The sequence below is a fragment of the Pipistrellus kuhlii genome, unplaced genomic scaffold, assembly GCF_014108245.1.
Source record: "Pipistrellus kuhlii isolate mPipKuh1 unplaced genomic scaffold, mPipKuh1.p scaffold_m20_p_1, whole genome shotgun sequence".
NCBI classification, from domain to species: Eukaryota; Metazoa; Chordata; class Mammalia; order Chiroptera; family Vespertilionidae; genus Pipistrellus; species Pipistrellus kuhlii.
The window spans coordinates 134,914,955-134,941,840 of record NW_023425404.1 but is presented as its reverse complement, the minus strand read 5'-3'; the positions used below and the strand labels follow the sequence as shown (position 1 = coordinate 134,941,840).

Here is a 26,886-nt window from a genome sequence, read left to right as displayed (position 1 = left end):
TGATCACATATAACCATATGATATGTGATAAAGACATATTTATAAAACAAATGCATATATGAGAAGATGCTACTAGTTTGTTATCAATAAAAGATGATCTTTCAAACCATTTTAAGGAGTAGTTATGGATTTGAATCATTACTTCCAAAATTCTTTAAATTGGCAAAAGAGAGAGAAGAGAGAGAGAAAGAGAGAGAGAGAGAGAGAGAGAGAGAGAGAGAGAGAGAGAGAGAGAGAACTTCAAGCTTGTTTTTTAAAACTTTATTCCCCACACTTGGTTCTGGTGGACAAGGTATGGGAGAATAGCTAAGAACAATGAAAAGGTCTGGTTGGCACAGTGCTGGACTTTTTCCACTCATGAAAATAGTTTTATTTAAAACATCAGTAAAGTAAAAGAGTTCACTATTAATATCATCTTTATTATTATCATCTTTAAAGTTCTGATGAAAACTAGTTCTGAGAAAGATTAAACAGCTTGTTCATAGTTGATAGTCAGGAGCCACTTTTCATTTAGATAATCTCACTCCAAGTCTGGGCTTGAAATCACTATCCTCATGCTTGTTCTTGCTCCTGGATACACAATAGACTCCTCAGCAGAGCCACTGAGGAATGCCATTGACTGGGCTCCTCTAGAGATTCTAATGTAGTTGGTCTTGGCTGGAGCCTAGGGGTACGTAGTTTATAAAAGCTCCCCACCAGAATTTAATGTGCATCCACAGCCAAGATCACAACTCTACTGATAATGCTCCTTAACTTGAAGCTATCTTTGGTTTCAACATGCTAAAATGCAATAATCTAGATTATTCTTTCTAGGACAGAGTACAGAATAAACAGGAAGCTTCAATGATTGGAACTCTCAGTGCTTTCTTGTATGGGTTTTATCACATAAAACATGGAGATTAAATGTGAAATGGATTTCTTAACCCAGTCACAAATAACTACGGTAGATGGTTCTAAGTAGGACGTCATAATTCTAAATTCACTCATTTTCGATCTTCCTGACAGATAATCTTTTTATAACATATAATCTACTCAAAGTGCCTTCTGACTGTATTTTTACCTTTAGTGAACTGTGCCCACACTTTTTTTAGTTATTGCGCCTCTGATTCACAAAGGATAACACAGTGGTAACCTGAGTCAAGCTGCATTACCTTTGGCTAAAGAAAGCGTCTCAACAAATTCCAGCTGTAGCTGGCAATAAAGCTTTGTTCACTCATTAGTTAAAAACCCATCTTTCCTTGGTTTTTATTTACTTCTTCTTAAAAGTGAAAAAAAAAAATAGAACATAGAGCTAATGGCAAGTCTGAAAAAGAATAAGCTGACGGAAGGGTGATGAAATATAATTCCTAAAATGCAATACCTACAATCTGCATCATTATCCATAAATATTTGATAAAGTGAAAATGTATATCTGGGCAGCAATTTGGCCAGATAAAAATAATTAGAGAAACAAGCACAAATCCAATGCCTCTGTTTTAGCAAATGTCCTGTTGACAGGTTTAGCAAGGGAAGAGTTGGTAATGACCACAAGGCTGCCAAACAAAAGTGTTTCAGAGACAACTCAGTGCTAATAGGCTGAGTGCTTTGGCTTATCTTTGAAATGTTGGCTAAAGATCCAGAAAATAAGAAAGAAAGCATGGATATAAAATGTTATTTGGTAATGGGAGCCAGAAAGGTAAAGTAATCTGAAACCATAATTTACAAGTAATTTTAGTCTTCCTTACAGGAAACAAACAAATATAACTATAGCTTGTGCGGTTTTACTTTTATTTTGTTGGTTATTACATTCGTCAAAGGCAGGTAAAATCTACCTGATGAACATGTTTCTCTGCTAAAAATGGCAACATGTCCTAGAAACTTAAATAGTAGGTAAACAGACAAGAAAACACGGACTTTTCTATCATTGGGAATATTCAGAGTCATCTTTAAATGACTTCAAAGTCATGGTGATCATCCACCCTGAATTGTGTCACAGGATTTTAGTTGATTACTAGATTTTGTTGGGTTACCTCCATAATTTTCTCTTATTCACACTCTCTAGAAAATACATTATTAGTCAAAGATAGTGATGAATTTCTATTTCATTCTTATCACCTACATAAATTTTCAGGCCTTCATTATTTTAACTTACAGAATTCTAGAAGCCAGTACACAACATTTGTGAACTGGTTCCTCAGCATGGGCTGTGCCCTCTCACAGTCTGGCAACCCTTGGGGATCAGTCAGACATCCTTAGTGCTGCCATGGAGGTGGGAAAGGCTTCCGCCACTGCTGCTGTGCTCACCAGCCATGAGCCTGGCTTCTGGCTGAACAGCTCTCCCCCTGTGGGAGCACACTGACCACCAGGGGTCAGCTCCTGCTTTGAGTGTCATAGCGGCCAGTGGTTCCACCATTGGGCCAAAACCTGCTCTCCAACATCCCCCAAGGAGTCCCAGATTGCAAGAGGTCGCAATAAGGCTGAGGGACCTCACCAGTGCATGATCAGGGTTGGGGAAGGATGTGGGAGATTGGCCAGCTGGAGAGGGACCACGGAAGGGCTCCAGGGCATGTCTGGCCCATCTCACTCAGTCCCGATTGGTGGGACACCAGCAGCAAGCTAACTTGCAAGTCAGAGCATCTGCTCCCTGGTGGTCAGTGCACATCATAGGAGTGGTTGAGTGGTTTTAGCATATCATTAACATATTATGCTTTGATTGGTTGAACAACCAACTGGACAACTGGGTACAGCATATTATGCTTTTATTATATAAGATAACTTTGATCTGTAGTTAGATATTATTTCTCCACTGAATAAAAAGTTTGATTTCCAGATATCTGTTATTTTCACTAGGTCATCTGTGTACAGCACAGACAGTTTAGATAAAAAGCACCATGTTGTAAAAGCACTGGACTTCAACCCACAATATATGAACCCCACTCCCTCAGTTATTCTGGACTTGAATCTCTCTCCTTTTCTCCTTTATATATTGTGATCTGTGGACAAGCCACTCTCTCTTCTTTTAATTTTATTTTTTAATTAAAATTTACATTTAATACTATTTTGTATTAATTTTAGATGTACCACCTAGTGGTTATATAATCATACACTTTACTAAGTACTCACCCCAATATTTCAAGTATCCACTTGGCACCATACATAGTTATTACAATATTGTTGACTGTATTTCCTGAGCTATACTTTACATCCTGTGGCTATTTTGTTACTACCAATTTGTACTTCTTAATCCCTTCACTTTTTTTTCTTACAGTCCTCTAATGTACCGACCCTCTGGCACCCATTGTTCTATGCTCTGTATCCATAAGTCTGGTTCTACTTTGTTATCTTTTTTGTTTTTAGTTTCTGCATGTAAGTGAAATCCTATGGTGTTGTCCTTTAAGCCACTATCTCTTCATCTATCTTAATACATAGGGCTTCCCCTGCCTAACTGGTTAGCACTGATATGAGGATGATGACATACTAGAGTACATGAAACTGCTTTGAAAAATGTTAATTGCTTTATAAATGTCGAGAAGTGCAATCAAGATCTTCCTAAATCACAGTGCTTCTAGCCATATATGACATATATCTCAGAAAGGAATTCTATAAGAAACTCTGCTTAGAAGAAACTCACTTCATCTAGTGACCTTGAAAAATCATTAAAAAATTTCTCTGCCTCCATTATCCCATTTGTGATATGAGTATAGTAGCACATAATTGTATCTATTTCTTGAGGTAGCAATTTGAAGGAATAAGAGCCACACACACTTTAGTTCTGTGATACCAGGAAGAAACATCCCATTAAGTTATCAAATGTTATTACTGTGAAACCCATATGTTTTTGCGTGTAACATTTTCATCTTACAACAGTTTTTTGTTGTGTGTGTTTTCCCCAAAAAAAGATTGGGGCCTAAAGCAAGATTTTCTGATTATAACATATCTCCATTCATCCCATTTTTTATTTCTCAGAACACAAGAAACATCTGTAAGACATTTTTCACTCTGTTTGTACCTGAGCCAAATGTGAAAATGTAACTGTCTCCTGCTTCTCAAAAAATACCTGGCTCTTTTGCAAGCAGGGGCAGCGGAGGAAAATGAACAGGGAAGCCTGGAGGCCTCTGTGCTGCATGCCACCTGCTTTCTCTGGCCCCTGATACCGGTGCTTCCATTCCCCCTCCTCTATCAACATCCATACAACTTTGATATAGCTTTATGGTGTCTTGCTGGTGCTTTCAAATATCATTATTGATGCTTGCTCCTCTCATCTTTGGGAACCAAAAAGGGCCTTCTTTCTTCTCAAAACTCGGGCAGCAACCAAGATGGCACTCATCTCGGAGCGTGCTCTGCAGGCTGCATTGCTAGACAGCCCGGGTCCCAGCCACCTGATCCAAAGGCCTGAGTTAATGAGGAAACTGGAAGAGCAACTAGCGTTTGTGTGCATCCACAGCACCTATATACAGACATCTGTTGACCTTACCCTCCTACCGTTAAGCTGGGCAATCCATTGTTTCCTAATCATGGTCTATGCTTTCCTATGTCCACATTTGATTATGTTACTAGGCTGCCCATGACTCTCAGGCCCTCTTTTTAAATGCTTTATCATCTTTCAAAGATGTCTCAAATGCCAGCCACCACCCTGAGATTTGTGAATTTCTTGCGAAATTTTATCAGATGTCCCTCCAATGAGTCTCTGTGATTCTTGATTTAAAACACTGAGGTGACTTGACACATTTTTTTCTCATACATTCTTTTTTTAAAATTTTTAATTCTTTATTGTTTAAAATATTGCATATGTCTTCTTTTCCCCTAGCCATTCCCACCTCCCAGCACATGCTCTCACCCCATTACTGTCTGTGTCCATGGGTTATGCTTAGATACAAGTCCTTTGGTTGATCTAACTGCCCCCCCTCTTCCCCTGCCTTCCTCTGAGGTTGGATGGTCTGTTTGATACTTTTATAATATGTCTCTGGATCTATTTTTGTTTATCAGTTTATGTTATTGATTATATTCCACAAATGAGTGAGATCATGTGATATTTATCTTTCTCTGATGGCTTATTTCACTTAGCATAATGCTCTCCAACTCCATCCATGTTGTTGCAAATTGTAAGAGATCCTTCTTTTTTACAGCAGCATCATATTCCATTGTGTAGATGTACCACAATTTTCTAATCCACTCATCTGCTTATGGGCACTTAGGCTGTTTCCAAACCTTAACTATGGTAAATTGTGCTGCTATGAACATAGGTGTGCATATATCCTTTCTGATAGATGTTTCTGTTTTCTTGGGATACATTCCTAGAAGTGGGATTACTGGGTCAAGTGAGAGTCCCATTTTTAATTTTTTGAGGAACCTCTGCCTGGGTTCTTTTCCCAGCCTTACAAAGGGTTCAGCATTGTGGAGAAAGAGGCTGTGCATAGACGATTAAAGTCTGGAGATGAAAAATAATTTTGAAAGGTATTGGGGGTAAGAGGATCTTCAGCTAAAGGAACAGAAAAAAAAATTTTGTCTAGTATCCCATGCTCTATATTATATATTTAACACAATTTGTCCAAAGGCAAGGTTGATATATACACTCCAAAGGATAGGGTATCAAAGGGTAAAATACAGAAGCATTATCAGTTTGGGGAATAGCCTCCAGGTGTTCAGGTTTTGGCCAACAGGAGGCAATAAAATGCCAATAAAAAAAGGCAGTTAACAGTTATACTGTTCAGGTTTGGGGGAAGTGCCATTTCCAACAGGTATACTATGATACATATGTGGCTCGCCCTTGTTGAGCCACCCTTGCTTCACCAACCTTTTGTAATTATTACATGATGGAATTGGTTCCCTGCAAAACTCCATATCGCAGTGGTTGCACCAGTCTGCATTCCCACCAGCAGTACATGAGGGTTCCTTTTTCTCCACATTCTCGCCAGCACTTGTCCTTTGTTAATTTTTTTTTATGATAGCCATTCTGACAGGTGTGAGATGGTACCACATTGTTGTTTTGATTTGCATCTCCCAGATGATTAGTGAGTTTGAACATGTTTTCATATGTCTCTTGGCCTTCTGGATGTCCTCTTTTGAAAAATATCCTTTGCCCATTTTTTGATTGGATTGTTTATCTTCCTTTTGTTAAATTATATGAGTTCAATATAAATTTTGGAGATTAAAACCTTATCAGAGGTAACACAAGGAAATATGTTCTCTCAGGCAATGGGCTCTCTTATTGTTTTGCTGATGGTTTCTTTTGCTGTGCAGAAGCTTTTGATTTTGATGTAGTCTCATTTGCTTATTTTCTCCTAAGTTGCCCTAGGAGCGGTATCAGTAAAGATATTGCTACATCAAATGTCTGCTATTGGGCTGCCTATAGCTTCTAAGATTTTTATGGTTTCCCATCTTACATTTAAGTTCTTTATTCATTTTGAGTTTATTTTTTGGTATGATGTAAGTTGGTGGTATTGTTTCATTTTTTTGCATGTATCTGTCCAATTTCCCCAACACCATTTATTGAAGAGACTGTCTTGACTCCACTGTATGGTCTTGGATTCTTAGTTGAGCATAATGGCTTGGGTTGATTTCTGGGTTCTCTCATCTTTTCCATTGGTCTATGTGTCTGTTCATATGCCAGTACCAGGCAATTTTGAGAACTGTGACTTGATAATATAGCTTGATATCTGGTATTTTGATCCCTCCAACTTTGTTCTTTCCCAAGATTGCTGTGGATATCTGGGGTCTTTTTTTATTTCATATGAATTTTTGGAGAGTTTTTCCTAGGTCTGTGAAATATGTGAGTGGTATTTTAATAGGGATTGCATTGAATTAATTGATTTGTTTTGGGTAGTATGAACATTTTAATGATGTTGATTCTACCTATGCATGAACACAGTATATTCTCCCATTTGTTTATGCTTTCCTCTCTCTTTTTTCAATGTCCTGTAGTTTTCTGAGTACAGGTATGTTATCTCCTTAGTTAAGTTTATTCCTAGATATCTTAATTTTTTTTGTACTATTGTAAATGGGATTGGGTTTTTGTTTATTTGTTTTATTTCTCTTTCTCTAAGTTCATTATTAGTTTATTTAAAAAAAAAAGTCATTTGTTTGGACTTTCTAATAAGAGACATTAGCTGTGTAATTGTGGACAAATTATTTGCCCATGGTAACTATTTTTTCATTCATTAAATGAGGATAGCAAATTTACCTCATAAAGTCATTTTAAAGATAAAATTAAGTTCAGTACAGAACTTAGATCAGTATATGTTACATAAATGTTATGTAAGCTATTATTTTTAATAACATCATTACACCTAACATATTATAAATACATATGTGAATGTCTATATTTTTAAAAAATAAACTTATCTCATCCTTCCTTATATTTCTACTAGAGTCCCGGTGCATGAATTTGTGCACAGGTGGGGTCCTGCTGGCCCTCCCCCAATCAATGGGGTTGATCGGGAGTGGGGATGGCTGGGGTAGTTATTAGTGTCAAAGATCTTTGCAGGGAGTATACATATTTGCTGTTGGCTTTGGGTGAGTTGAAGCTTCAAAGGCGCTTATTATCAGGGACAGTTACAGCTTCTGTTTCTAAGCCTCTCCCTAGACAGGTAATGTGGTTTAGTTCCCTGCTGACAAACCCTCTAAAGAGATGCCATGGTATAATGTGGCTGCCCTCTTTGGTAGTCAGCAGTGGGGAGAGAACGTGGGAAGATGGTGGTTGTGCTGGGTCTCTCTTCTGGACACCTGACTATTGGTCCAAACCATGAGCAGATTTCCTCCTGATCACTCATCACTCAGATTCCTGGTCTATGAAGGCTGGAGAGCATTTACTTACTTGGAATCACTAAAGTTACACTTCAGTTATTGGAGTGGGAGGGCATGATTGGGGGTAAGGTCGGTAAGGGGGAGAGGCCATGGGTGGTTGGCTGCCCACCACTTTTGAGTACCTTGGCAGATTAGATATAGATACAGATACAGATACAGATACTGATACAGAGACAGAGACAGAGACAGAGACAGAGACAGAGACAGATAGATATAGATATAGATATAGATAGATATAGATATAGATAGATATAGATATAGATATAGATATAGATATAGATATAGATATAGATATAGATATAGATATAGATAGATTGTCTAATCTAGTTTCTAATATTTAGGATTTCTGAATAAATGTTTTTAAATATGCAAATAAAAATAGAGCTTTTATGCCATTGATGTAATTTTCCAGAGATTGAATTTTGCCTAAACTAAGCTATACTTGCATTCACTTTGATGAATTTCCAAGCAATTCAACTTTCTGATGTGGAATATGTCTTTATAAAACTTCAAAATGTCCTCAAACACAGGGTATAAAATTCAATTTTATATTCATTAATTTGACTCAGCTGTTAATGAATGCAAATCTCAAATAAAGTAACTCAGTTATTAACTTTCTATTTAATTACATGATCCATAGCAATGTAAAGGGGTTCAAATATTAATATGTAATGCAAAAAGTCTTCTGGCTGATCTTTTGAGTCAATAATTATATTTATATGTGCCAAGACATTGTTGATTTCTATAGAATTTTACCCTAAACAGTTTTAGAGGCACTTTCAGACAAAATGAATTAATATGAAATCCACTATCTCTAAGGCATATGAATTTGATTTGTAATTTTATATAGTCTTTATTTTTTATAACAGTTTTGGGTTTACAACTAAATTGAGAAGTTACATGAATTTCCCATACATGCCTGGCTCTTGCATATGCATAGCCACCCCATTATCAACATCATTCACCAGAAAGGTACATTTATTAAGGATGAACCTGCCGGGACCAGTTTGGCTCAGTGGATAGAGTGTCAGCCTGTGGACTGAAAGGTCCCTAGTTCGATTCCAGTCAAGGGCATGTACCTTGGTTGCAGGCATATCCCCAGTAGGGGGTGTGCAAGAGGCAGCTGATTGATGATTATCTCTCATTGATGTTTCTAACTCTCTATCCCTCTCTCTTCCTCTCTTTGAAAAATCAATAAAATATATATATTTTTAAAAAGGATGAACCTACATTGAGAAATAATAATCACCCAAAGGCCACAGTTTACCTTAATGTTCACTCTTGATGTTGTCCATTCAATGGGTTTAATCAAAAGTATAATAACATATACCTAGCATGATAATATCATACAAAGTGTTTCACTGCTTAAAAATCCTTTGTGCTCTGAATGTTTATTTCTCTCCCCAATCATGCCTCAAACCCACTGATCTTTTCATTAACTGCAATTTTGCCTTTTCAACAATGTCATAAGTTGGAATTATATAGTAGATAGCCTTTAAATTAGCTTCTCTCAGTAATATGCAATTAAGGCTTCCCATGTCTTTCCATACCTTGATTGGTTGCTCATGTCTTTTTTCACTGAATGGTATTCTATTATCTGAATGCATCACACTTTATTTATCCATTCTCCTCCTGAAGGGTATCTTATTTGCTTCCAAATGTTTTTAAGCTGCAACCAACAATTTTCAACTCCTTTCGACAAATACCAAGGAATGAGATTGCTATGTTGTTAGTAAGAGTATGTTTGCTTTTGTAAGAAACTGTGTTCCAAAGTAGCTGTGTCATTTTGTGTTCTCCCCAGCAATGAATGACAGTATGTGTTGCTTCGTATTATCATCAGTGTTTTTCATTTGGTGTTTTCAGTGGTCTGCATTTTGGTCAAATAGGTATGTATAGTGTCTCCCTGTTGCAAATTTTATTTTTCTGATGGCATATGATGTGGAACATCATTCTATATGCCTATTTGCCACCTGTATATCTTATTTGAGGAGGAATCTATTAAGGTCAATTTTATAAATCAGTTTTTCATTTTCTTATTGTTGAATTTTAAATGTTTTTTATATACTGGATGGGGCAAAAGTGGGTCTACAGTTCTGATTAAGCAAAACACAGAGTTTAGACTTATATTATTATTTATTAATTTTTGTATTATTTTCCATATTAACAACTGTAAATCTACATTTGCCCTACCTTGTATTTTGAATAACTGTCATTTATTAGTTATGTCTTTAGCAAATACTTGCTCTCAGTCTGTGGCTTGTCTTGTAATTCTCTTGATGTCATCTTTCGCAGAACAGAAGTTATTCTTATGAAGTCCAGTTTATGAACTATTTTTTTTCCTGGTCAAGACTTTGGTGTTGTATTTAAAGAGTCATCATCATACCCAAGGTCATCTAGGTTCTTTCATATTACTAAATTTTACTTATGCCATAATTTATATTCAGCTATAAGATTGGATGAAGAACAGTTATTTTCTATATTATCTTCCATGAATGTTATAGTTTTGCATTTTATATTTATGTCTATGATCCATTTGATTAACTTTTGTGAAGGGCATGAGGTAGGTGTCTAGATTCTTTTTTTTATTTTTTATTTATTTATTTATTTTTTGCATGTGAATGCCCAGTTGTTCTAAGACCAAACATTTTAAAATATTTTTATTGATTTCAGAATCGAGGGAAAGAGGGATAGAAACATCAATGATGAGAGCGAATCATTGATTGGCTGCCTCCTGCACACTCCCTACTGGGGATTGAGCCCACAACCCAGGCATGTGCCTTGACAAGGAATCAAACCATGACCTCCTGGTCTATAGGTCAACACTCAACCATTGAGCAACACTGGCCAGGACCAGGACCAGTTTTTGAAGAGACTGCTTTTGCTCCATTGTATTGCCTTCATTGCTTTATCAAAGATGAGTTGACCATAATTATGATTTTTTAATTAAAAACAAGTATTTTAAACTTTATTACTTTGTGAAACCATTCTCCAGTTAAATCTCATGGCCTGACATTTGGATACAAGTAATTATCTCCATTTCAAACTAGAAAAATTCTTCTCAAAATATACATAAAGGTAAAGCTGAAGATAAACTACATTAGGCAAATTTATATAAACTTCACACAATGTTACACACTATGGAGTTATTTCCAGAGGAAAATTAATATTAGGCACACCCTGATTTCCATTAGACTAGTCCTGATTTCCTGTCAGCTATGAATATGAAAATTAGGAATTATTTTCACAAGTGACTGAATTTTGCCAGATAAGTCACTTGAAGTTAAAAATGCTAAATTACTGCCAAAACTGGTTTGGCCCAGTAGATGGAGCATCGGCCTGCAGACTGAAAGGTCCCAGGTTCGATTCCGGTCAAGGGCATGTACCTTGGTTGCAGACACATCCCCAATGGGGAGCGTGCAAGAGGCAGCTGATTGATGACTCTCTCTCATTGATGTTTCTAACTCTATCTTTCTCCTTTCCTCTCTGTAAAGAATCAATAAAATATATTGGAAAAAATGTTAAATTACTACCTTACAACCAGAAAGTTTGCTATTTTCAGGAGCAGAATAAAGTGGAGTGAGGCTTGTTTTTCAGTAATTATAAAATATAAAAAGCAGCACCCTTAATGTCTTGGTTAGAGCCCCCACAAAATAAAATTTATTTTATTACAAGTTAAAAGCTTTCAGAGTTCTGTGCTAAAGAAAATTATGTTTCTCTTCCAAAGTGAGCTTATTGGTTTTTGATTCTCTATTTTGATATTACATGCAGGTATAGGGGAAGTATATTTCTTTACTATATAACAATGTTGTTTTTTTCTACCACATATAAATTTACTTTCAACAGTTTTGCTCTCCTAACAACTTATCCTATATAATAAAAGTCTAATAAACAAATCTGGATCAACCTGTAGAATGACCAGTTGCTATGATGTGCACTGACCAACAGGGGTCAGATGCTCAGTGCAGGAGATGCCCCCAGCCTGCAAGCCTCAGGACTGCCAAGGCAGGTGCCAGTGGAGGTGCTCTGCTGGTCACCCCACAGATTGACCCTGCTCACTGGGCAGGACTAGGGACCCTGCCCATGCACAAATTTCATGTGCTGGGCCTCTAGTCAATATATATTTTGCTATAGTTTAAGTTGTCTTTGGTAAATAAAAATATTTTTTCATAATGTTTCTTTTTTAATTTTTGTTGAATTATTGGGGTGACTGGTTAATTAAATTATATAGGTTTCAAGTGTATAACTCTATCATACATCATCTTAAATAAGTCTGTGTTTAGGTAAGATCTAAGAGTATACATCTTGCCAATGAAGTCATCAAAGATAAGCAGAATGGTAAAAGTTTTTCTGAAAACTGATTTGAGTAGAATCTGGTAAATTGGCATGGAGGAAACTATTCATTGGGGATATATCTGTGTCACACATTTCTCTGATTATGAGATATTGCTCTGCTATTGAATGATATTAATAGTGTTACTAGTTAAACACCACAATTTCAATGTAAAAAATTTTAAATGGGGAAAAATACTTAGAGTAATATGGTATATCGCAGTATATAAAAATAATATTATATGCAATATAGAAAATAAGTATTTTTATATACTTTTATCTGTAGTGACTTTTCCTCATAGGAACAACCTCTCCTAAATTGTCTCCTGCCATTAAATTGATGGTTTGAGGTGAGAAATTTTAATTACTCACTCATTATATTAGGTCTAGTAATAATTAATGTCGTTTTCTAATACTTTTTTAAATCGAATTTATTTAAACAATACAACAAAATTTAATCAACAATATAGTTGCCGTTGTTTTCTACTACTTGTGCCCAATGCTCAGGAGGCATTTTAATCCCTCAGTTGTAAAATTCTTGTGATTTTGATGCAAAAAATTCGGTCAATGCATTTTTGAGGCATTCTTCATTATTAAATTTTTTTTCCAAGAAGAAAGTTTTGCAAAGAACGAAACAAATGGTAATCGGAAGGGGCAATATCAGGAGAATATGCAGGTTGAGGGAGAACTTCCCATTCCAACTGGCACAGTTTTTCAGCAGTGATTCTTGCAGTATGCGGTCGTGCGTTATCATGGTGAAGAATTATGCCCTTCCGATTAATCAGCGCGGGTTCTTTTTCTCTTAAAGCTTGGGCTAACCTTTCCAATTGGGCACTATACACTGCACTTGTAATGGTTTGGTTAGATGGTAAAAGTTCATAATGAAGAATTCCTTTAAAATTCCACCAAACACACAACATCACTTTTTTTGCATGCAAGTCAGGTTTTGGCGTGGGCTGCGGAGCCTCATTTTTGTCCAACCATTGAGGCTGCCTTTTCAAATTAACATACAGCACCCATTGTTCATCTCTGGTAACAATTTGCTCTAAAAACAGCAAATAGTTTTGACGAGAGAGGAGCAAACTGCAAATTGTGACTCTTTGATTACGGTTGTTGTCGGTCAACTCATGAGGAACCCATTTTCCAAACTTTTGGACTTTGCCAAGTGCACGCAATTGATTGGAAATTGTTTTTTGTGAACAATTTAAAGTTGTCGCAAGCTCTTGTTGGGTAATTTGAGGATTTTGCACCAAAAGAGCTTGAAGAGCTTCTTGATCAAAATTGGACACACGACCTCGACCACTCTTGTCATCTAACGAAAAATTTCCCTCGCGAAATTTCTCCAACCAATGCTGGCATTTTCTGGCGCTAACTGCATCTTGACCAAGAGCACTACAGATGTTTTTTGCAGCCTCACTTGCTTTTCTTCCTAATTGGAACTCGTAAAGCATGCAGTGCCGAATATGCTCTTCATCCGCCATCTTCTTAGCCCTAGTTTTGCAACAAAAACCAAACCAAACACAAACTTTTTCAAGCAAAACTTGTTAATTGCACTTCACACGTTCTGTAGATACCACGTGTTTGAAGGTTATGTCAATACAAGTCAACGCCAAGCAAGATTTTAAACGAATGTTTAAAAACGACATTAATTATTACTAGACCCGATAGCTTTAATTTATGATTCATCTTTCTGACTATTGATCTTTCATGATTTCAGTGTTCTGATCAATAAAACTGAATCTTATTCTGCATTGTAATCTAGGAGATATTTTGGCCAAGTTAATATCTAATGGTAATAAATAGATTAGTAACAATTTAAGCTTTGAGATCTTTCTATTTAATTTATCAAAACCTCTTATTTTCTGATAGTAATAATGTAAACTTAAGGGTCTTTGTTTCATTTGCCTAATAACACTTGCTAGCAACTAGGGAGTACTATAATCTTTGTGGTAAATTGCTGGGTCTCTAAGTGATATTTTATGTTTGTTTCTGGTTTAGATTTCAGAAACCACCTGCTTCTGTTTTTAGATAAAATACATGTCCAACAACTATAATGATGACAATGCTAGCCTTTTATTACTTGGCTTGGGTTTCCCCACACACACACACTTAGTTTTTTTTACTCTCACTCAAATTATTAAAGGCTCAGGGAAAAAGGAGGGAAAAAAAGTATCAATAATAGTCAACATGTATGTAAACCTGACTACCTCTTCACTAAGTCCAACATATTAGCTTAGAAACATGTAAACCCACCTCTAAAAGCATGCATTAGCTTCTAAGACTATATTTAAGATTTATCTCTCAAATTATACTCATCCTTCAAATTCCAGCTCTAATTCTTCCAAATTAGAATGATTTCATTCTTCTTACATTCTACTGTGCTCTTTAGCCAAACCAAAGACTATAGTTGTTTTATGAAATTCACTTTTATTTCCCTAGTTATATATTCAGAATGCTCAGAACATGTTACATATTTTGTATATGCCCTGCAAAGTTGCCTAGCCCAGTGGTCGGCAAACTGCAGCTTGCGAGCCACATGCAGCTCTTTGGTCCCTTGAGTGTGGCTCTTCCACAAAATACCACATGTGGGCACAAATGTACAGTGCGATTGAAACTTCATTTACCATGCACAGAAGTTGGTTTTCGACCTGGACTAGTCTATTTCAAAGAAGTGGCATTAGAAGTGGAGGTGTTGATTGCTCAGGCGGTGGGAGACATGGCACATGTTTGCAGACCACTGGCCTAGCCTATGTACAGGAAAAACATTTAGTAAATATGTATTGACTGATGAAACAAGGTTATTGATAATTTATCATAATTCAAAATGTTAGATGGTATGTCTAGACTACATAGTAAGGAGCTAACTTGTGAGTTAATAAAGTCTCCTATACCAGAAACTAATTCTTCATCATGATAATTTAGCTGAGTTCTAAATTCATTCTGAAATTAAGGAAAAATAATTGGGAATATTCTTTGGCCCTGGCCAGTGTGCCTTAGTTGATTGAGCATCATCCCATCCACCAAAAAGTCCCCAGTTCAGCCGAAACCAGTTTGGCTCTGTGGATAGAGCGTCCGTCGGCCTGTGGACTGAAAGGTCCAAGGTTCGATTTCGGTCAAGGGTATGTACTTTGGTTGCGGGCACATCCCCAGCGGGGGATGTGCAGGAGGTGGCTGATCAATGTTTCTAGCTCTCTATCCCTCCCCCTTCCTCTCTATATTATAAAAAAATCAATAAAATATATATATTTTTAAAAAGTTCCCAGTTTAATTCCTGATCAGGGTACATATACAGTTTGCAGGTTTCAGTGTTTCTCTCTCACACATTGGTCTCAGTCTCTCTCTCTCTCTCTCTCTCTCTCTCTCTCTCTCTCTCTCTCTCTCTCTCTCTCTCTCATTTCTCTCTTTTTTCTCTCTAAAATCAATTAAAAGATTTAAAATTATTATCTGCTTAGTTTTGACTTTTGATTTGTGTGATTATATCCTCCTATATCTGACATTTTTTTCTCTCTTTTATTAAATCCCTTCTTTCTGCAATCTTTTCAACATCTAATTTTATTTTTTTAAGTGGTGGAAACAAGTTATAGGTGTTGTTGTTTGTTAGTGTACTTATTGTTCAGAGGCAATTTATGTCTAACTAATCCTTTTAACTTCATGAAAACTTTTCATTTTAAAATTTTATTGTAATTTATAGTTTGATATTCAATTGCTTGCATCTAAGCACTTTTAAAAAATATCTTTATAACCTAATTTGGACTTCATATTTAGTGATGCTGCAATTTAATTCTATCAGCCTGTTTTTATAATTGTCTTGTTGATCAAATTGATAAACTAATAATACATGAACTACCTTCTGTTTTCTCAAGTTGATAATCTCCTTAACTTTATAAAATATTTGGAGTTCTCGACATTTAATACCCATATTTCCAAGTGTTACATAAAGTAATGTAAAGGATATTCCAAGAATGTTAATGTTATATCTTCACCTCAAACTTTCATCTTAAATTACATAGAAAACTTATTTTCCATCAGTGTCCTCATCCCTAAATGGCAAGAGTTCTCTGAAGGAGTGTCATAAAAAAAGAGTGTGTTAAGCATTATAACTAGTAACCAGATGCCATCATGCTAAACAAAAATGTAGCATAGTCTCATTTATCCTTGGTCTCTAGCCTTCAGCAATGAAGCTGTAAAAATGTCTATCCCATCTCATTGATATTCCTATAATCTGCTTTTTTCCACTAGTTTCTTTCACTATTCTCATTACCCTTCACCTTGACTCTTAAAATAACCCCCTCTCCTTCTTCCACACTGTTTCTGGAATTATTTTTCAAAACTACAAGCAGGAATGTGTTACTTCTCAGTTCTTAGAAAAATAATTACATATACGATAAAAAGCATTTTAAACTTTATAAAATAAAACTTTATAAAATAAAACCAGACCATCTTGATATTCAAATAGATTAATCCATGCAACCTAATCAAACCAACTATGAACCATTCACAAGTTATCCTGTTTTGGTCATGCTGACTAAGAATGTGCTCCTTCCCTTCTTTTTTACAGATTAAAACTATGCTTCTCCTTTACGACTTAGATTGAATACCACCTACCCTGAAATGTTCTCTGTTCCATTAATGCCATGGACATGATTGCATGTTTCTCTCTATCTTATAGTACTTTGCAAGAATTTACATATTTTAAAGCTTCTTCCATTTTGCCTTATCTATATTCCTTCTCTTCCCCACTAATTGTAAACTGAGGTTTGGGGTTATGAAATGTTCATATCGTGCACCTGTACTCTGGATGTTACACATGCCATTTCCATAGCCCTTGCCTACATTAAAGTGCTCTTTTGCTGACATCTTCGACTCATTTTTTAAAAACAAACAAACAAACAAAAAATCTTAAGCACAATTGTCCTATAGCCTTTCTTCACATACTGGACCCCCCATAGGGGACTCTATATGCCAGATGCCTTCCATCCTTTATTTTACTCTTCAAGATCCTTCAATCCAGTATGAATTCATTCTATTCCCTCCTAATTCCCCTCACCAGGGTCATCAGTGATCTTGACTGTAACATGTATGAACTTTTTTCATGGATTTTCCTATTTCATTTTAAATTTGGGACCTAAATCCTATAATATGCTTTTAGACTATATTCCTAGATGGTCAAAGGAAAAACAAATTATCTTAAAAGATATAATGAGAGCTAAGATATGCATTTCTACAATGTACCCTTGAAAAAAAATTCTGAGACTGTGTTTCCTGTTTATCATGGCTTTAGTACAGCATTGAATATTATTCTGAATATTTAGTAAGAATAATTTTTATTATTTCAATCAAAATCTCATCTCAGATTCTGTAAGCCCAGTGGATTAATTTCTGGTAATATAAGAAATATTATAGGGTCAACTTGTTATTGCTTAAATATGCGTGAATCTTATTATTGTCATTCCACAGACTGCTATATGCTTTAAAGCTGGTACAATCATTTATGATTAACACAGTGGAAAGTTGGGCAAGAGCTGGCGCTAATCACAATATCTGCAGAATCTCATAAAAAGATATGGGAAACAGCTGCTATATGAAGATTGTTTTTATTCACTTCCTCAAAATCATAATACTATGATCAATTTGTACAGTACTAGATGTCAAAGCCATGTGGAACTTTATATACCTCAGTCAACAAACAGTTTTCTTTTTAGTTTTATCTTTTGTAATAAATGATTTTAAAATTATTTTCCTTTTTTTATTGATTAAGGTATCACATATGTGTCCTTATCCCCTCAATACTCCCCCCGCCTCCAATTTATGCCCTCACCTCCCTCATCTCTGTGTTCATTGGTTAGGCTTATATGCATGTATACAAGTCCTTTGGTTGATCTCTCCCCCTTACCCACCCTCCCCTACATTCCCTCTGAGGTTTGAGCATCTGATTGATGCTTCTGTCTCTAAATCTGTTTTTGTTCTTTGGTTTATGTTGCTCATTATAATCCACAAGTGAGTGAGATCATGTGATATTTATCTTTCTCTGACTAGCATATTTTGTTTAGCATAATGCTCTCCAGCTCCATCCATGATGTTGCAAATGGTAGGAGTTCCTTCCTTTTTATAGCAGTGTAGTATTCCATTGTGTAGATGTACCACTGTTTTTTGTTTTGTTTTGTTTTTTAATCTACTCATGCTGAGGGGCACTTAGGCTGTTTCAAAATCTTAGCTATTGTAAATTGTGCTTATATGAACATAGGGGTGTATATATCTTTCCTGATTGGTATTTCTAGTTTCTTAGGATATATTACTAGAAGTGGGATTACTGGGTCCAATGGGAGTTCCATTTTTAGTTTTTTGAGGAAATTCCATACTGTTCTCCACAGTGGCTGCACCAGTCTGCAGTCCCACCAGCAGTGCACAGGGGTTCCTTTTTCTTGGCATCCTCGCCAGCACTTGTTGTTTGTTGATGATAGCCATTTTTACAGGTGTGAGATGGTACCTCATTGTCGTTTTGATTTGCATTTCTCGGATTTTAAATTTATTAAACATTGTGTACCTCATGGACTCTCTGTGGGCTAGACTATTACATTGAGTATTTTAATAATAGATTTTATTGTTTATGCTGGATGTTTCATTTAGAGAATTGAGAATCAGGCAAATGTCAAGATAATTTTTAAAAATTTTTTATTACACACAATATTATATGAGTTTCATGTGTCCAACACATAGTGCTTCAACATTTATATATGTTATGATGTGGGTAAATACCACTTTAGTCTATTATAGTTACCGTTAACTTTATTGACTGACATTCCCCTTCACCTTTTCACCCACCCCCTCTGGCAACTATCAGTTTGTTCTCTATTTCAATGAGTTGTTTTGTTTTGTTTGTTCATTTGTTGTTTTTTTTTTAAGATTTGATATATATGTGAAATCATACAGTGTGTATCATTCTTTGTCTGACTTAATTCACTTATCATTATACCCTTTACCTTCTAAGAATACATTTAACCCAATCTCCTCATACAAAAAGCAAATAAATAAAACCTTGCCTTAATTATCTGATTATTTCTTAATTCTCTATTTCACCTGTAAGAACTGAGTTTATTATGGTGCAATAAATAAAATGTTGTATTCTAATTATTTTATTATTTTTCTTCCTCTCCTGGTTAAAAATGTGATATTTTTGAGAGAAAGAATTACACTTTTTAACTCATTTTTCTGAATTGCCAACAGTATTTAGATAGCAGACATACATGAAAATTTGGTAAATGAACAAATAAAGTCAGGTTCCAAATCCAGGGGGGAAAGTTATTAAAAATTAAATTATCTCTTAGTCCATGATTCTTATCATCTCTATTATCTCTGAAATTATAGAGCTATTTTAATAATAAAATCATATTGCCACACTCTAATTAGAAAGTTAACATTACAGAACTTCAAGAGGCACACAGTTAAGAAGACATGCATTAAATAAATATTGGTATATAACCGGTTTGGCTCAGTGGATAGAGCATCGGCCTACGGACTGAAAGGTCCTGGGTTCGATTCCCGTCAAGGGTATGTACCTTGGTTGCTGGCACATTCCCTGTAGGGGGTGTGCAGGAGGCGGCTGATCAATGATTCTCTCTCATGGATGTTTCTAACTCTCTATGCTTCTCTCTTCCTCTCTGTAAAAAATCAATACAAAAATAAATTTAAAAAATAACTATTGGTACTATATTGATAATGCCCTCCCCTTTTTAAACTAATCTGGTCACCATTCTTTCTTAAATATAGATCTATATTTTATATGATGAAGAAAAATCTGACATATGCAGGTTGTATTTATTGAGCACTCACTGTGTGGTTGACACAGCTTTTTTTTTTTTAATAAATTCCCACTGATCTTGGGCTTATTATATCTATACTTGTGAATAGTATAAAGAAAATGTTTACATAATTCCTGAAATATTTGAAAACCATTCCTATTTTTTAATTAGCAAAAACGTTCTTTATATGATTTAAGAGTAATATGGATTTTTTATGGATTTTTTATCTACTTTATGAAATGTAGAGGTCAGGCTACTTGAAAACAATGAATGGCTATGTTAAACAATTATTTTAATACCAGGGCATACAAATATCAATCAACATGTCAATCTCCCCAGTAAAGTTACATTATTTACATATCATTTGATTGAGTCCACCAAGAGGAAAATATAATTTAAATAGAACATGAGCTTCTGCATCAAGCTCTCTTAAAAAATACTGAAGAGATTTTTATTTTTATGATTCCTCTAGAAGTGAAATAGCTTTAGTTTTTTTATTTAAAAAGAACAAGTTTCATTGGACTTCCAATGGCCAAAGTGAGTGACAAACCAAATTGTTAAAATCAATATGTAGGTTAAATATCCTTACATACCAAGGCAGGCATAAATTTAATAATGTTGGAATACAAATGCTTTCAATTTTAAAAGGTCAGTCCAATGAAGAGCAAATAACATAATTATTTCAGTCAATTTTATTAAGAACAAAGGCATAAGACATTTGAATTGTTATGTGGAGTTCATGGTGACAAAATATGACCTATGTTAATTCAACAGGTGCCATTCTTTGCCCTAAATGCTTTTGCATAAATAGAGCTATCTACTAACTTTCTTATGAACACAAAGATGTTTCCTGAATGTAGAACCAGTGTCTCTTTCAGAGTTTATAAGACTAGCAATTCCAGAAACAATAGGTGTCTGTCCTTTCTCAGTAATCCTCCCTCATAAGTGTAGAGGAACTGATTTCAGAGAGACAAACATAAATTCCCTTTCTTGGTTTATTTTTAAAGGTGGAAAATAAACCATTTTACAACTTCATGTCTTTCACTGTGTTATATACTTGATGTGATTAAGAATGCCTTTTGAACATGTAAAAAAGATTCAAAAATATTCAAAGGAAGCAAATTTCATGGTTTCAAGAGAAATAGTTGTATTCAATTTTATCTGGGAGTTATTTATTACACCTAAATTTCATGGTTATTTCTTTGAATCTCAAAGTAGTTACAGTAAATTTCATTTTTAAATGAATATATTGCTTATATTAGATATCCTTTTGCCCCAGTTAGACTTTAAATACTATGTGTCACTGAGCAATCATAGATGGCACAATATGATAGGTAATGTAATCAAATTAAAGTATTTGAATTAAAACTTTAAAACTATTTTTTTATTTCTATGTATCATCTTTTAATTTATCATATTTAAGATGCAGATTTATGCCCTAACTGGTTTGGCTCAGTGGATAGAGTGTTGGCCTGTGGACTGGAGGGTTCTGGGTTCGATTTCAGTCAAGGGCACATGCTTGGGTTGCAGGCTCGATCCCCAGTAGGGGCATGCAGGAGGCAGCCAATCGATGATTCTCTCTCATCATTGATGCTTCTCTCTCTCTCCTTCTCTCTTCTTCTCTAAAATCAGTAAAAAAATAAAAAATAAAAATGCGAATTTATTAATATTATGCATATTATTGAAAATTACTTTCATTCTTTCAGATCCAAGAAATTAGTAGAAATAATGAGCAAGAATATGACTATGAAGAGGACGCTACCTCACTTTGTGCATATTTTCCCAGTAAGTGTTTCTATATGTCATATATCATATATACATGTAATGTTTGTATTACATATATGTAACTGGAACAGCAAGGCTGAAGAGAGCATGAAAAGGCAATTAACTTAAATACTCTCAATTTATAATATGGCACAGATACTACGAAATTATTTTGCTAATTTAAGTACTTCTAAGTGCAATGCTTAATAATCAAACACCAGTTTTTCCTACCCAAAGAAAATACAGAAGTCAAGTTGATGTAAATATTCTGACTATTTAACAACTACATTTTTTTTGTGTTTTTTTTTTTAATTTTTAAACATTCTTTTCAGACCTTAGTTTCCTCAGCTAGGAAGTTGGAAAGTTGGACAAAGACATTTTCTAAGCTCCTCACTGACTGCAAGGGGATGTAATTCTACAGTCTAGTGTCTGAAAACTAATTCAGAGTCTTGTAGAGGTGTCATGTGCCCATTGTGTCAGATTTCATTGGTACAGGACAGTTTGCTTCATGAGCATGTCTGATATGCATTTTCCACCTAACATTTCCAAATCTGGAAGCCCTGATACCTGCCACACCCAACCTGCTCCACTTAACTGACTCCCCCATTGCAGCAAGTGAAGATTCCATCGTTGGTCAGTTCAGGCCCCAAACCCTGATCATCATGGCTTTTTTACTTTGTCTCCCCCCCACCCCCAATATCCAACCTGTCAGGTAATACTGTTGGCTGTATCTTCAAAAGAGAGCCAGCATTCAGCCATTTCTCCGATTTCATTGTGGTTATTACTAGTCCACACTGTCGTCAGCTCCCCTGAATGATTGCTCTCAATGGAGGGCTATTTTCTCTATTTTCTGTTCCCAAAAGAGGATATTTGCCAAAGAACAGAGGTTTTTTTTTCCCCCCCAATTATAGTTTACATTAAGTGTCAGTTTGTACTCATTTAGAGTGTATAACATAGTGGTTAGAGAATGATATACTCTACAAAGTGGCCCCCCTGATATTTGCAGTACCCACTTGGCACCATACAGAGTCATCACAGTCCTATTGACTGTATTCTCTATGCTGTGCTTTACGTCCCTGTGACTATTCCATAACTATCAGTTTGTACTTGTTAATCCCTTCACCTCTTCACACAGTCTCCCAAGTCCCACCTCTGGTAACCATTTGATTGCTCTCTGTGTCTGTGTCTGTGTCTGTTTCAATTTTGTTTGTTTATTTTGTTCTTAAGATTCCACATATAAGTGAAACCAAATGGTATTTATTTTTGACTGACTTACTGGAGATTTTTTTTTAATTATTGGCATGATTTGAGAAGGGAGATTCGCAACTGGCATTTAAGAGCAAAGACAATAGGAATGCTGCTAAATATCCTACAGAACATGCCCCACACAACACAGGAGTCCAAAATGTCAGTAATACAGCTTTAAGGAAATCCTGCCTATAGCAGCTTCCACATTTGCCACCCAAGTATACTATGTCATTAAGGATACATATAATCTGTATCCTAGATCTTCATCCCATCTGTCACCACCCCCCTGCATGTTCACAGCCATGGTGACATCTCACACATCAAGCATGCTTTTGCCTCTGGGCATTTGTGCTTTTAACAGTGTGCAGTTGATGCTCAGTTAAGTACTATTGACCATTAGTTTTCCAAATGATAGGCTGACCTGCAAATCAAATAAATTCAAATACAATGCTTTAAGGTGCATCCTTTGGCAAAATCAGGAAACTCCTTCTAACATTATCACAGAACACAAAAGAATGCTAAAGCAATGCAATAACACATGAAGTTTTAATGTTATAAATGCTATTATTATTCTTAATGATAATGAAAGTGATGATACAGACCATCATTAATAATGGCCATATATTCAATATGACATTTGATCCTCAGAAGAACAGTAGTAAGGAAACGTTATTTCAGTGATTTGCACAGAACAGTATCATTCCTACAGACAGTTTGCACCTGGAACTGTTCCACATGTGAAACTCAGTGTGACGGGACTCAGGCCTCAGGCTCTTTCATGGGAGAGGGGATGAAGCATAGAATCCCCCTCCTTAGTCAGCAGATTCCCATTGCTCCCACCATGGCTATGAAGCTTCTTAAATGCTATGGACCCACTACCTTACCTGACTCTCCAGGGCTAGATTCCCAGTTTGGGAATGATCAACAAGGACCAAGGAGAGTCTGTTGCTTAGACAGTGTAGAAATATGAGGTACCCTCAGAGGCATGATATTTCTACTGCTGAAAATGTTCTACAATCTAAACTTGCATTTTAAAAGTTGTTTTTCTTTTTTCCCACATTGTTTTTCTTTTCATTGAATTTATTTGGGTGACGCTGGTTAACAAAATGACACAGGCATCAGGTGCACAGTGTACATCACCTATACACTGTATTGTGTGTTCAGCACCCCAACTTAAGTTTCCATCCATCACCATTTATACCCCCTCCACATCCTCCCATCCCCCTTCCCGTTGGCAGTCACCACGCTGTTGTCCTTTTTCCGTACTCCTCTCTTTTGCTTCTTTAGCTATACTTTAGTTTAGCAGCACTTTAAAACTATTATCTGCTTTTCCTTTGCACTGACATTGACAACAATTCACATATTCCCTGCAATGCAGAGAGTCAAAAGTTTTGATTTAAAATTTCGTGGATCTTTAATGTAGAGCAGGCTTATTATAAAGAGAATATAAACAATTAAGATTTAAAGGTATTGCATTATAATATATTTTCTATATTTTTCCTGAAAGGTTAGAGAGCATTTATTTTGTCCAGTATAAACACAAAAGTTGGAGCCTTGATTCTTAGATGGAGGGAATTTGGATCATTTAGTTAAGTTTCAAGATAGAATACATTTTATAGATGAGAACTGAACCTTAGAAAAATTCACCTGCTTTGGGTAATTTGGATGCCTTCCTCATGCAAAATGGATTAACATTTTTCTCAAATAACATCTTTAAGAATTAAAGTATTAACTGTTGATAAGTAAATATTTAAATAATAACTAAATAAGAATCACAGATATATTTTTATTGCCTTGTTTATAAGCAAGGTAAGATTTATTTTTCCTTATCTTTCACTTTTCCATCACATAACTTATGTCAGTTATACTGTTTTCCAATAAAAATGCAATAATGCAGTCATATCTATGAATCCACACAAACAGGAACTCTAGAGAATCAGAATATTATACGTTTGAGTGTGCCTCATACTGGGGTAGCAAGATATAATGGAGTTTTAACTGTTCATTTGGTAAATATTTTAAAAGCCCAAGAATGACTATTCACCAAAATTATGCATTTGTCAGCTTTCCTCTATACCACACCATAAAAGTTTTATTAGCAACTACCACTTCTGTATGAAATTAGAAACTAGGAAATACCTCCAGATGGTTTGTTTAAATGAAATCATACAATCTTTATCATAAGCAGCCATACAGAACCCAGCATTTCATCACGAAAGTGGGCTGACAGAGCGGCCGAGTGCTGAAGGAGCTGAGGCAAATGAAACAGCAGAGGAAGAAAAAGAGGATGAACCAGGCATGGAGACCAAGCACAGCCTCCCTGAGGTTGACAGTGGGAGCTTTGAGGACCAGTATGAGGACTTGTATATGTTCATTCCGGGAGATGATGCAGAAATCAGCTCACCAGAACTGCTCACGGATGACAGACCACCTCTTCCCCCACCTCGACCGGTATCTACTGCCCTGCAACTGGATAAACCTCCCTCCACACTACAAGGTAAAGTCAAGGTTTAAAAAAAACAATAACACTTTGACAGATGACATAGCATATAAGGCAGTGGCAAATCCATGCAAAGAAGATCAGCTTCTAAAACTAAGAGCAACTTTACTCTGTTCTTTAACAGCGGGTGCCTGGGAAATAGGCCAGAGATCCCTGCCACTAACCCTTTCTTTCTCCTTCCCTCTATTCCTTCTTTCCTTCCTTCCTTTCTTCTGGAACAAAGTCTCATTGCAAAGCTTTAAGTAAGTAACAAATAAAAATAAAACAAGGAAGTGGTCTGTAAACTCTTCCCATGAAATGAACCCCAGTTAATACGGAAAAGTAAATGACAACGTTGCTTCTAAAAACTGCTCTTCTAGCCAAAGATAAAGGCAGGAGTAGATTTGAAAATGACCTTGGGCATGTCACTCAGTTGGTATCTTCCATGAAGCAAGTGGCAGAAGGCTTATCATATTGCACTGAGACCAGAGTCTAAGAACACCCTACACATATATTGCTTAAGTGGGAGTACAGTTAAATGTCTGTGACCTCATTTGCTCCCAGATGTAGGATTAAGGGGTGTAATGTGAGAAAGAGGGGGTCAGGGATATCAAGAATATTCACTGAAGAAAACAATAATATAGAACACTACAGATCACTTTTCTGTTTATAAAGAGTATGTGTGTTTCTTTTTATCTTGACAACAAACTTGCAAGGCAGCCATAACTTAATATTCCCTCTCTGACTCGGGTCCAGGACCATTGAATCAGTACTTAGAATGTGTCCAACACCTCTCTGAACAGGTTTCCTGGGATTTGGGGTCTTATTAGCCTGGAGTATGCAACAGACTGACAAACTTTTATCTTCCTGTTCACTCTTACAGTTGCTCGTTTGCACTCACTTTATTGATCCCTATTTTATATTTACCTTCCAAATTCAGAAAATGTTCTTACAAAGAAGATTTGATAAGAAAGATGAAACAAATATCAAAACTCCATTTGTCACAGTACTTTAGTTGTTGAGTCCTAGAAGGTTATAAAATATATATGAGCGCTATTTCAAAAAGTAAATTTTGAAGCTATGACATTTAATATTTGTGTTCTTGAAGGCCCTGTCTTTATAAAAGTTCAAGTTGATCAACTTAACCTATACTAAGGTCAAGCGCTGTATTTAGAGATGGAAACTACTGCTTAATGGAAAGTATGGAAAACCTCGGGGGCAACTCCTCTGATCCATTCACTCGTTCAACAGATATTGATCGCCTACCAAGTGCCAAGCTCACATAGAGCATTAGGATAGATCAATGAAGTAGGTGTCTCAATCTTGGTAGTGAGGAAAGGGACATCGATTATTAGTACACTGGCATCAAAATTCTGGTATATTGTGTAATTTTAACACATGTGGATAATTTCATGTAAGTATTAAAATTAATTGTTGAGAGGCAAAGTTGTCAGGTTAAATTTCTCAAAGAAACTAATATTAAAT

General features: G+C 35.8%; 1 protein-coding gene across 1 annotated transcript in view; it reads left to right on the top strand.

Moving 5' to 3' along the window:
• Positions 1-26,886, top strand: part of BANK1 (B cell scaffold protein with ankyrin repeats 1) — a 302,385-nt gene that overhangs the window by 230,462 nt on the left and 45,037 nt on the right. Inside the window, exons 8-9 of the mRNA XM_036410473.2 lie at positions 21,617-21,695; positions 25,111-25,419. Of these exons, the coding sequence (XP_036266366.1) occupies positions 21,617-21,695; positions 25,111-25,419 (388 nt within the window). The remainder of the gene's footprint in view (positions 1-21,616; positions 21,696-25,110; positions 25,420-26,886) is intronic.